The 12,254-nt window shown below is 42.5% G+C and overlaps 1 protein-coding gene across 1 annotated transcript in view; it reads right to left on the bottom strand.

The window, feature by feature from the left end:
- The window catches only part of USH2A (usherin), a 390,811-nt gene that overhangs the window by 100,771 nt on the left and 277,786 nt on the right, over positions 1-12,254 (bottom strand). The window contains exons 43-46 of the mRNA XM_059677365.1: positions 10,451-10,614; positions 8,093-8,302; positions 6,573-6,775; positions 4,876-4,988 (exon numbers count right to left, since the gene is read on the bottom strand). Of these exons, the coding sequence (XP_059533348.1) occupies positions 4,876-4,988; positions 6,573-6,775; positions 8,093-8,302; positions 10,451-10,614 (690 nt within the window). The remainder of the gene's footprint in view (positions 1-4,875; positions 4,989-6,572; positions 6,776-8,092; positions 8,303-10,450; positions 10,615-12,254) is intronic.

The following is a 12,254-nucleotide window of genomic DNA, read 5'->3' as shown; positions in this document are numbered from 1 at the left end:
ACGTGTAGGCCATGGCCAGACATGTCCGGGCTATTGATCAGTAGTTAGTATTCTTTGAGGATCCAGAAGCTGCTGATGACAATATGACAAGTACGGAACATGTGACGCAGACACAGTGTGTTTCTGGAGGAGGAGGCTAGAGAATGAGTAGGGTTCATCTGATCTTTACGTGTGTGCGAAGGCATCTTTGGTTTACATGTGAGAGGAAAGCACATGTAAGTGCTTGAACTGAAAAAGCTGCTGTCAAAAGCCAGGTGTGAAAGGCCAAAGGCAAAGATCACGCGCCCTGGATATTCAATCTGACAGGCCGACGTGCTATTAAAATTTCACGGAGCCGTATTCCTATCAACAGTGTAGAGTGAAGGTATATTTTGACATGAACTCTGTTATCTCTTGACTGTGGTAGTATTTACACAACTCTACCCATGTGTCAAAACTCATAGAAGTTGGAGCAAAAAAAAGAGTACATCTTACTCTGTGTAAATTAAAAATAGATTGTAAAATGCAAGAGAGTAAGAAAAAATAAGTAACAAATGCAGGAAACCTGGGATCTTTCCAGATGCTGCACTCACTGTTGACACTAGGGAGTTCTCCTCGCATCCTTGTCAGTTTTTAACTTCTCTTCACAAAGTCTCAAACTGCTTTTATTCTAAGCCCAAATGTAAGTGGCATTTGATTGAGTATGGAATGAGAAGATGAAATATATCGGTTTCTTTTTAGTTCAGAATTTGGAGGCACTGCATTTTGGCCAGGAATGCTGCTGTTTAGAAGATGGACAATGCTATTCAAACTCCAATGCTCTGTGTTATCTTGCAGGAAACTGGATCTGGAAATTTCCTGACAATGTCCCTTTATGGGGCTCTTTTAAAAAATATATATATTTTATTGATTTTTTTTTTTACAGAGAACAAGGGAAAGGGAAAGTTAGAAACATTGATGAGAGAGAAACATCCATCAGCTGTCTCCTGCACACCCCCTACTGGGGATGTGCCCGCAACCAAGGTACATGCCCTTGACCGGAATTGAACCTGGGACCCTTCAGTCTGCAGGCTGACTCTCTATCCACTGAGCCAAACCGGTTAGGGTGGGGCTCTTTTTTATGTGGCTCTTTTTTCAGCGGTTATGCTGGTATCTACAGACTCATCTGCACGCTGGTGTGTTTAGTTCTGGGATATTTTCTTATCATTTACTCCCCCCGCCCCTTTTCCTGCTCTCTCTTCTGGAACTCTTATTATCCACACACTAGATATTATGGAGATTTTTTCCCTAATTTCCTCAATAATTACTTTCTTTTTCTTGACATCTTTGCTTTTTATTGCACTTTTAGAGACTTTCCTGTTTCTTCCAAAAATTTAATTTAGCTGTTACATTTTTAATTTTCATGAGGTCCTCTCCCCAATTTTATCTTTATTTTTTTATCCAAGTAAATTTTGTTTGTTCCATAGATAATCTTTTTTCTTATCTCTTTGAGGCTAATATATTTTTTTCTTAATTAGCATTATCTCTGCCTCTATTGAATTATTTCTCTTCTTTTATTTTGGTTCTTTTAATCTTTGAGAGCTATATTCCAAAAAAGCTGACCCAAAGCTTTATGTATGAGTGGGGTTTGCTGATAGATATGCTTCCCAATGAATGTCTCTTCCATTAGGGGATCCCACCTGCAAAATTCTGGAAATATTTCATTTGGGGCCATGCAAGCTTTTCTAGAGAAGAATGTCCAATTTCCTGTCAGGGCATTTATGACTAGATACTTGTTTTTAAGGACAGAGCTGGGGAAGGCAGCCATAGTCTTCCTCTTTATCAAGATTTCCCCCTTGGCCTCTCCTCCCAGCTTTCCACTGTTCTTTATTCTCTAGAGAATACACTTTTGACCTTTGGGAGGTGGACTATGCCACGTGGAGGAAGAGAAACCGACACCTGGGTGCATAATATGGAGGTCAAAACCTTGAATTCTGTGATGGTTAATTTTATATATCAATTTGCCTGGGCCACAAGGTACCACGATATTTGGCTACCGTATTGCTGGGTATTTCAGGTTGTTTCTGGTGAGATTAGCATCTGATTTGGTGGATTCCTTAAAGAAGGTAACTCTCCTCAAGTCGGTGGGCATCACTCAATCAGCGGAGGGTCTGAACAGAACAAAAAGGTGGAGAAAGGGAGAATTCCCTCCATCTGCTCAACCCCTTGAGCTAAGCCATCAGTTCTCCACTCCCAGTCCTGGGCTAGGATTTCCACCAACAGTTCCTCTGAGTCTCAAAACCTCTGGACTTGAACTTGGTCCAAAGCTTTCCCGAGTCTTCACTTTTGGTTTTGTTTCTCTGGAGAAACCAGAGTAATTATAGTTTACAACCACCTTTTCTTTCTTTTTTTTTTAAAATATATTTTATTGATTTTTTTACAGAGAGGAAGGAAGAGGGACAGAGACCTAGAAACATGGATGAGAGAGAAACATCCATCAGTTGCCTCCTGCACACCCCCCACTGGGGATGCGCCCACAACCGAGGTACATGCCCTTGACCGGAATCGAACCTGGGACCCTTGAGTCCGCAGGCCGACGCTCTATCCACTGAGCCAAACCAGTCAGTGCTACAACCACCTTTTCATCAGAGTTTCAGCTAATCCCAGGATTTCAGCTTTCACCCTTATCCCATCTTCCCCGTCTTCACAAGCCTCAAAGCTTGCAAGACCTCAGACACTAGGGTTCCCTGCAGTGCAAAGTAGCTTGTTTAAGTCATTATGCCCCTCTGCCAACCAACACTCTGGTTGTCTATTTCTCCACTGAACAACCATTTGCCTCTCCCTGCCAAGCACTGCTTCCAGAATTGTGTCCAAATCTCTCTTCTGTTATCTGCGCTGTCATTTTCCTTGCTCGGTTGTTTAATATCCTTTCTAATGTTTTTGCCATCAATTTAATATATTTGGGGATAAGCAATCATCAACCACAACTACAAAATATTCTCCCTCAGTTATCATCTGCAAGAATCTCCTTAAAGGAAAGAAAATATTCTAGAGACAGAGACACATATGGGCATTTGTTAAATTTCTAATAAAGCTTATATACTATGTTTAGTTACACATAATATATAATCTAAGCTATATCCCTTGTGCCATTCACCTGGGTTTGAGTCATGGGGATGCTAACAGGCTAGGGATTTGACAATCTCCCCGCCCCCCCTCAATCTTCCATGATGCCTTTACTGGTGATCAGGGGTAGAGTCTGGTATTTTCTCTTTACGCATTTCTTGCACATTATGAATTTCTGTTGCGGGTTGTCACATTGTCCTAAAAACATTTGTTTAGCACAGTGTCTCCCACAGTAGGCGGGAACTGTGAAAATTTAGAACCATGCCTTATTCTTCTTTGTATTACTTTTGCCTCTTTCATGACTGTAGCCACAGATGTGTTTGCTGAAAGAATAAAGGTCTCCGGAGTCCTTTTAACTTTACCATTTCCCCCTGGATAGTAAGCAATCCTCTGGAAAGTTGGGGGAAATCTGCTGAGGGAGGTTATCACTTAATTAACACACCACCAATCAGATAGCTATCTCTCACGTGTTTGAGAGAAGTTGTGCCTTAGGAAGGGACGATATGATTTTGCCCTCAACAGCTAAGAACTCAATTACCTGGGTTTTTCTAATTCCTTTTAATCACTTGTCCCCCAAATTAGTACAGGCATTTTTTTAACTTATTTTTAAAAAGACCTAAAAATTTTAATATGCCATAAAGGAATCCTTCAGAACTGAAATATGTTAGAATAGATTGATTATTTTAGTCAGTGTATGTGTATATGTGGTGTGTGTGTGTGTGTGTGTGTGTGTGTGTGTGTGAAGGGTGATTCATTTGGCTGGAGCAAAAGAGGTTTACAGTTTTTCATAAGAAAAATAATACAATAACGAGCAAATATAATACAAGAATAAATTCTGTGTTTTGCATACTCACAATTGTAAGTCTACTTTTGCCCTCCCCTGTATGATGTGAAAAGTGCCCAGGCTTCTATCTCTAGTCTCCACTTGATATAGAGCAGCGGTTCTTAACCTTGGCTGCACCTTAGAATCACCTGGGAATCTTTCTAAAATCCTGATTTCTGGGCCTCATCCTCTGGAAATTCTGTTTCTTTGTTATGGGGTGGGGCCACAACATTAGTAACAAAGAAACAGAATTTCTGGAGGATGGGGCCCAGAAATCAGGATTTTAAAAAGATTCCCAGGTGATTCTAATGTGCAGCCAAGGTTGAGAATCACTGATATAGAGGAATGAACAACTTCTGTCTCACTTGAATTGGGAAATCATGTTAAATCTCCTTTTTAGTATTGTTGTTATTGCTAATTTTGAATTGAAAAGAGACGACGCACTTTCAACTTATGACCATTTCTCAACAACAAAAGCCTACAAAAAGATAAAAGGATTCTACCCCAAACCTGAAAAAATTGGTAATGGTTATCCAAACATTATCTCCCCCATTTATTTTACAGATATTTGTAGCTTTGGGGCAATCTGATAGATGGAAGTCTAATATTTTCAAAGAGATTCAGTCAGAAAGGGAGTCGTTCTAATTAAAATTGCGTTCCGTGTCTCACAAAACAATTCACTGAAGGACACATTGAAATAAAGACACTCTTTCATGCTCTCGGCGTTTGTTCACAGGTTACTAAATAAAGAGAAGTGAAGCTGGGCAAACAGGGACAGGGCCATCAAAGCTTCAATGTCATGGGACATGCCCAGTGAACTTCAACCAAATAATGTCAAAAATTCACTCTACACACACACTGATAGCAACTTCTCAAATGACATTGTCATGGCTGGGATAATATCTTATATTTTGATTTTCATTGTTTATGATCAGTTCTTTAGATTGAATGACAAAAAACATGTATACCTCGAAGTGATGCTATGAATTGTGGGTGCTGGCATATCACTTGGGGTGTCTTCCATGGTGGTGACCTGGGTTCCATTGCTTTTCACACAGGCATATTTTGTGCAGACTTCGACCTGCAAACAGTAAATGAGAAAAGCATGGACCCAATTATTTTCAAAATCCAGACTGTCAATGACTGAATCTCACCCACCTTCATGTCATATGAATCTCTTAACAGCCTGTCGGGGTTAATTAAATATTAATTTTTGGTGTTAATTGACTCCAGTGGGACAAGTCATAGAGTGCAAGAATAAAGTGCAGAAGTGGGCTCAGGACAATTGATTTAGTGACTTAAATGGTGATGTGTAGTCCCTCCTCCCAACCATTCGGAAAGAGACAGACGTATCGATCTATTCGGAGCCCAGGTAAGGGATGGAAGATGCCTAGGGGACAGTTTGCAAGCATAATAGTCATCACTGTGTACTGCTCTCAGAGCCATAACCAGGTAGTATAATAATGGTACCTTCTGGGAGTCTTGACACTTTCCAACACATGGCCTAAATGCAAATGTCTAATAAAAAATAAAAAAAACACACAAGACCTAGAGAAGACTTCCAATATGGCTGAGTTCTTTTATATCCATTTGATCCAGTATTTATACCTTAATCCCAGTAGAAACTCATCATATACTTTTTAAATTCTGCCCACTCAGATGAATAAAAATCAAGGAGGGTTTAAAAATTGGGTTCATCAAGCATTATTAAAACAAAAGAACACGTTCAGCAAGAGGAGGAGAGAGAATTGAATGTACAAAAGATCGAGCCTGGAACATCCAAGAAATGACATCATTTCTGTTCTCAATTCAAGGATAAACCAAAGAGGAACTAACTGTTCCTTTCCCAATGCTAATTGACTTCCATTCATTGATGCCACTGAGTATTTTGAGGTAATATCTAGTAGATATTTAAACATTATCAGGCCGTCCAATTAAACCCCAAATCACCTCAAGGCAGATGAACTTAAAATATACCTGCTGGTAATGGAATTAATGACAATAAAACTTCATGCATATTAGGGAACATTTGACTCTATGCATAATGAGATAACTCAAAATCAACTCAACTGAATTTATTATGTAAATGATACGTGCCAAACGTTATGATGGGTACTTACAGCAATAACTTCACTGAGTCCTCACAATTCCATTTTCATATGTTTGCAAACTGAGGGCCAGAGAAATCAGGGAATCTGACTGAGTTGGTAAGATTGGAGATACCTTATTTGGGCTTTTATATACCCCATCGCCTTGTCATCTAAATATAAAGTATACCTTTAAGTTCTAAACAGCTTAGGGGTCTTCAAATGAATCTCTCCAGAAGTTCTTTGACTTTGGAGAAATATGTCAATATTTTTTTCTCATTCTTATGAATGCTAAGATAACTCGGGTGAAGTCATGGAAGTCGTGGGGTAATTAAAAATAATGTCTGTCACTGTCCTCATCACACTTTCCCCATATTATCACCACTCTCTCCTCTCCAGGGATTCACCTGTTTGCCCACCGTGCACAGGTTTAACCCTGATCAGCTTCCCTCTTTCCTCTCCTTCCCCACCAAACACATCACCTGTAACAAGATGGAAGGCAGACACTTGGAGACACACCCCGGCATGTTTTCTTTCACAGACCCATGAGCGTAACCATCGAAAAGCAAGGTTCTAACCTGAATGTCATAGACAGTGAAGGGAGTCAGGTCTGGTAGGAGGAGGGACCCGGGCACATCCATCCCAGTCTTGCGGAGCCGCTTGTTTACACAGATAGAATATTCAGTGACGACGCCATTTGGGCTAGAAGGCGACGTCCAGATGACACGTGCAGCTGTGCTGTTGATGATGACAACCTCTGGAGGAGGCATGCCCTGAGGCTCTGGAATTAAAGGGGAAAAATGGAATAAACTCCAGCTGTCTCTGCAAAAGCACTTATTAGAGCGAATGCAGATGAGTATTTGGGTTTCGCGAAGGGGGCGTTGCGTATCGGCTCTCCACTGATGAAGTTATCACAGGCTTATTATACTCTCAGTTAGAAACCATGAGAATTGGTGGTAAAAGGCTTTCCACCACCGGCGTAGTGCTAATCTTTGGTGCTCTGTGACCAGTGGGGTACGATGATAAATGACTCACCCATCTGCACCACTAACATAGCTATTACTTGTCTCCTCTCCCATCCCTTCACCTCGTACCTCCCAGGAAGGGCGGGGGGAGGGGAGAAAAGGAAATTCGCTCCTTAAGCAAAAAATAAAACTCAAATACATCGAGGCTGGTGGGATGTGAAAAATCATTTGCTGTGACTAGCTTGTAGCTCAAGCAATATGAAGCGATAATGCAATATTGTCATTATGCAAATGATTTCGAATGTTGATTACCATAGGTAATGATGAAATCCAGCCTTAGAAAAAAAGCCTTGCTTGGCGTTAAATTACACAATTATTCGAGCATGTCAGAAATAACTACGCGGAGACCTATTTTTATCTTAAGAACCCATCTTAACTGGTTGAAAAATTGTCCTTGTGATCCATTCTATTTTATAAACAAAAGGTGCCGACCTCTGGCACCTCCGAGGGAAATGGGTTCCTCACTTAAAGTGCTCTCCTAATGACCTGGAACACTTGCTTGGGAGGTAATGATATTATAATGTTTATAATGAGACTTTATAAAGCCAAAAAGATTAGAAAGACCATTCCGAACTCATTTCAGATGCACAAGTTGCTTTTCTCTGCATCCTCCCCCTCGCTAGCTGCTTCGGAGTGAGTCACAGGCAATTTTTCTCAGGGGCTGAACTTCCACCCACCATTTCTGGTGACTCAGGGAGGGCCCTCGCTGGGCTTGGCTGCCACATTGAAAAGCATCCTGTTTCTGAGAGCAAATCTTTGTGGGGGGAAAAAAGTCTCTAAATGTCACCATTTATTGATGGGAACTCGGCTCCAAACTAAGCATCCACGGAAAAGAACAGGAACAAACAGGGCTAATGTCCCATTATGAGAGCCCGGGCTGCTGTCTCAATGGGACCGCTTATTGATCCGCCACTCGATGACAGCAAGCACTTAAGATTTTAGCCCCGACCCCCTTCCCTCCAACACCGGAAATTTTATAATGGAGGGCTGACTGATCTCAGCCTCGGCAAGAATCAATCAATTTCACTCGCATCCCTGAAGCCCAGCGAGCATCTCTCGACACCTGGACTCACCCCCATCACGAGTGGTTGCATACAGGACATCGCTGGTGATGCTGTGGATGCCGTTGAAGACAGAGATCAAAATCCGATACTCCGTGTTTGGACTTAAGTGGCCAATGACATGAGCGTTTACATCTGGGAGGATTTTCAGAGATTCATTTGAGGTAGCAGAACTCCAAAAAAGCGTGTAATACTCAACATCACCTTGTAGGTCTTGAAAAGCTGTTAACAATAAACACACAACACCTTCAATGTGGCTGACCTAAAAGGGCCTCAGGGGGAAAAAGACAGAATAAACTCTATGATTTACTACTCCTAGGATGGGATGGAAGAAAGCATATGGAACCTCCCTTATGGTTGTAATTAAAAAACATATTTTTATTGACTTCAGAGAGAAAGGGAGAGAGGTAAAGAGAGATAAAAACAATGATGAGAGAGAATCATTGACTGGCCGCCTCCTGCTGGAGATCGAGCCCACAACCTGGTTCATAGGTCAATGCTCAACCACTGAGCCATGCCAGCCAGGCAAGAGAATGACTAACATTGCAAGAAGTAGGCGGCCTTGCCCAGAGGCATGACTAGTTAATGTCCTTGGGAGAGTAGGCTGCATAGGGAGGAAAATGATTATGCAACAGTCCTTCCCATCGCTGACCCGCCTCCACGAGGTAACCTTGGTGCCCACAAACAGGTACCTGAAAAATGTCTAAGGTGTGAGTGGGAACAGCGGCAGGCTGCATTACCTACATCCCGAAGGTCAGAGGTGCGGATGACCCAGGTAATGAAACCTCAGCGAGCTGCTTCAGATCTCTGAGGTCTGTCGGTTTTATAAGCAGGCTCTCTTCAGGCATGCAGCTATAACATGAGGGGCCTACAGCGGGAAATTCAGCAGCTGGACCTCACAGAAGCATCCAAATGTAAGCTGGGGGAGGGGTGCCTGCCTCCATGAGGAGGCACGTAGTTAAGATGGATCAGGAAGGGAAAGAATAGAGAGGAAGAGGGAGATGAGAGAAAATGTATTCTACGGTACAGAAGACTCCAGCTCCAGATGAAAACTGCATTTTTCCCAGAGGTGTCTCAGAGGGCATCATGAGTGTCAATTGACCGACATTCTTCCATCTAAACGGCTTAAAATCCCAACAGAAGGGACACCTAAGACCTTATAAACACCCTAGAATGATAGTCTTTTGCAGAACTGGATGACTTACTGGCACCACAGATCAACACAACCAGTACTAACTTTAATTTACAATGAATGTCACCTGATACTAAACTCAAGACTGGATCAGAATCCAAACAGGAGTAAGTTCACACCTTTCTGTATTATAGATGACAACCCAAGTAGGTGCAGTTTTCTTGTGTTAAACATATAGTTGAATTGGGGCTTTGCAAGTTCCATATTTCTCAATATTTGGTAACATTCTAACAAGTTTTGATTCAATTATTTGCCAGGTTTGAAGTAATGCTTAGAGGAATGATTATAATACATATATCTATGATATGATAGATGCGGTATTCTTTTAAATATATCTTTATTAATTTCAGAGAGGAAGGGAGAGGGGGAGGTAGAAACATCAAAGATGAGAGAATCCTTGATCAGATGCTTTCTGCACACCCCCTACTGGGGACCAAGCCTACAATCCAGGCATGTGCTCTGACTGGGAATCAAACCATGACCTCCTGGTTCATAGGTCGGCACTCAACCACTGAGCCACACAGGCTGGGCATTTTTGTTATTTTCTGATGGAGATAATGGATCACTGTGAATTAAAGGTCAGCTCTTACATGCTCCTCTACCGACCAAGCAGATCTGAAATTTCAGCTACTGCAGTTTCTAAAGTTGCCTTGAAGACTGGATCTATCTGCAGACTCTCCTCACCGCCTGCACAGAGGTGATCTGCATGGGGTCAGGGTGAGCCCTGTGTCACTGACGCACGTCCAGTGCTGACGGCCAGGCTCCCTTTCCTGTCTCAGGCTGGAATCCTGCCTACGACCAGGGCCGAGGATGAAGGACGCGCTGGGAAAACTCACATTACCGCCAGCCTCCAAAACAGCTCTCATTAATAAGGCGTGAGTGACTAGACACAGGGCCGAGTTCTCTGCAGGGAAGTGCACGTACAATGGGATGCTGTTTCCAGTGAATACCTGGGCATTTCCATCACAGCTGCTGGGCACCACAGTCCAACCCAAAGGGGACAGAGCAAGGGAGAGAAGGCCCGGGAGGACGGAGGAGGAGAAGAGAGAGTCGGCCTCTGAAGAACAGCACAGGGACCTCAGCTTTTGGTGTTTTGGCTTTGGAACCTGTTTATTTCAAATTCACGGCGGTGCTAATGCGTTAAGGGGAAATAAACACACGACAAGCAGCTTGCTTACTTGGTTTATCCCACCGCACGTCGAGGGCCGAGTGGTTGAGGACAGTCACGGAGACCCTGGCTCCTCTCTGCGGCAGGCCAGCCCACGTCGTCACCGTCGCTTCCTGGCTCGGTGTGAAACCCACGCTGTTGTGGACAAAAACTTTATATGCGTACGTGGTGAACCTACAAGGTTTGTAGAAGAGACACATATACATTTCTCTTGTACAGGAAACAAAACACAATTTCCTTGTTCCTCAAAAATACAGGACTTTTCTGCACAAAATGCACAATTTTCTTTTTCCTCTCAACAATATACATTATCTTTTTCTACACACACACACACACACACACACACACACACACACACACACACACACTCCTTATTTTTTTGTAACTCTTGAGCCTTAACCAGTCTCAAGAAAGTACTTTATTAGGATCACAAAGCACAGATGGCTATTAAAAACCGGCGTGGTTTATCGTCTCCCCTTCTCACTGTTTTGGGAAGTGATGAGGATTAAGACCCGTTCAAGATGCAGCTGCAAATCTCGCCAGTTTTCTATCTGCATTCCATCGGAGAGTTTCACGCTCCCCTTCTGGGAAATGCATCTATTTTCAAACATCAGAATCTCTCCTCTCCATCCTCTTCCTGTACCTACGCTTCTTCCCCCACATCTCAAGGGCAGAGAGATAAACCCTTAAGTTAAGTCCTAATTGGGGAAGGGAGCAATGTCCCCCGCTGGGAGTCTGGCTGCAGTGAGCAGTCCTCTGCCTTCCTGGGAAGATAGTTACCTGAGTTAACCCTGTGGAAACGGAATCTTGCTTTGTAGGCGGAGGAAGCCTGAGGCTGTGATGGGGACTTTCCAAGTTACACATTAAATGAATGAGTCAAGCCATCGATCCTTGAATGGACTTGAACCCGGGACCCTTCAGTAAGAGGGCCGACGCTCTATCCACTGAGCCAAAGGGAACAGGGTTACCTATGGTTTTTAGCAAGTGCTAAATAGTCTACATGACTCAGACACATGAGAAGGAGTAACAATAGTATTTACTGACTATTTAGCACGTGTTAGGAAGTTTCTACATCTACTAACTCATTAGCTCCTCACAATTACTAGGAAGTGCTATGATGATACCTAGTTTGAAAAGGAGGCAGGTAAGGCTCCGAGTTAAATCACTTGTTTAAGTCATCAAGGTAGTAGGTGGGGGAGTACAAATTCAAACCTGGACAGTCAGATCCCAGAGCCTGCTCTTCTGACCATCACAGTGATGGCAACAGTAATGCCAGTCATAATGAGAACCTGATCTGTCCATACTCAGATGCTGGCATATCACTGGGGCTTGAACTTGAGGTATTTTTTCTAGCAGAGGGGATGGATTTTTGCTTACACATCCAAACAGTCTCGCCAAATTTCCTGTGTCACCACTAGTAGGAATTGGAAGGATGGGGAGTTGGGGTGAAGAGGGTAGCAAGTCTGTGACAACTGATGAAACGAAGCTAATGGCTCACATGGGAATTGAACCTGTGACCTCAGCTTCATTAGCTCTCCCCCCTGAGTAAAATACTTCTAATTGTGTTTTACTCCACAATCTGGCTTAAAAGAAATTTAGCTAGGGTCAGGGTGCCTAATCTCCTACAAAATTTGAATTTTTCTTCCACATATCTGATATTATATATTAAGTAATCTTTATGGCTTTAAAGTGAGTCATTTTTTTGACTCTTTTCTATAAGTGAAATTAACAGCACCAGATGACACTAAATGGGTGAATTGTAAATAAATCCTGTAAGTCCTTATTTCTTCCAGTGATACATGAAGCTATTTCAT

Source organism: Myotis daubentonii, chromosome 20 (assembly GCF_963259705.1).
Source record: "Myotis daubentonii chromosome 20, mMyoDau2.1, whole genome shotgun sequence".
NCBI classification, from domain to species: Eukaryota; Metazoa; Chordata; class Mammalia; order Chiroptera; family Vespertilionidae; genus Myotis; species Myotis daubentonii.
Note: the sequence above shows the minus strand (reverse complement) of the source record. Positions and strands in the feature narration are given on the sequence as shown.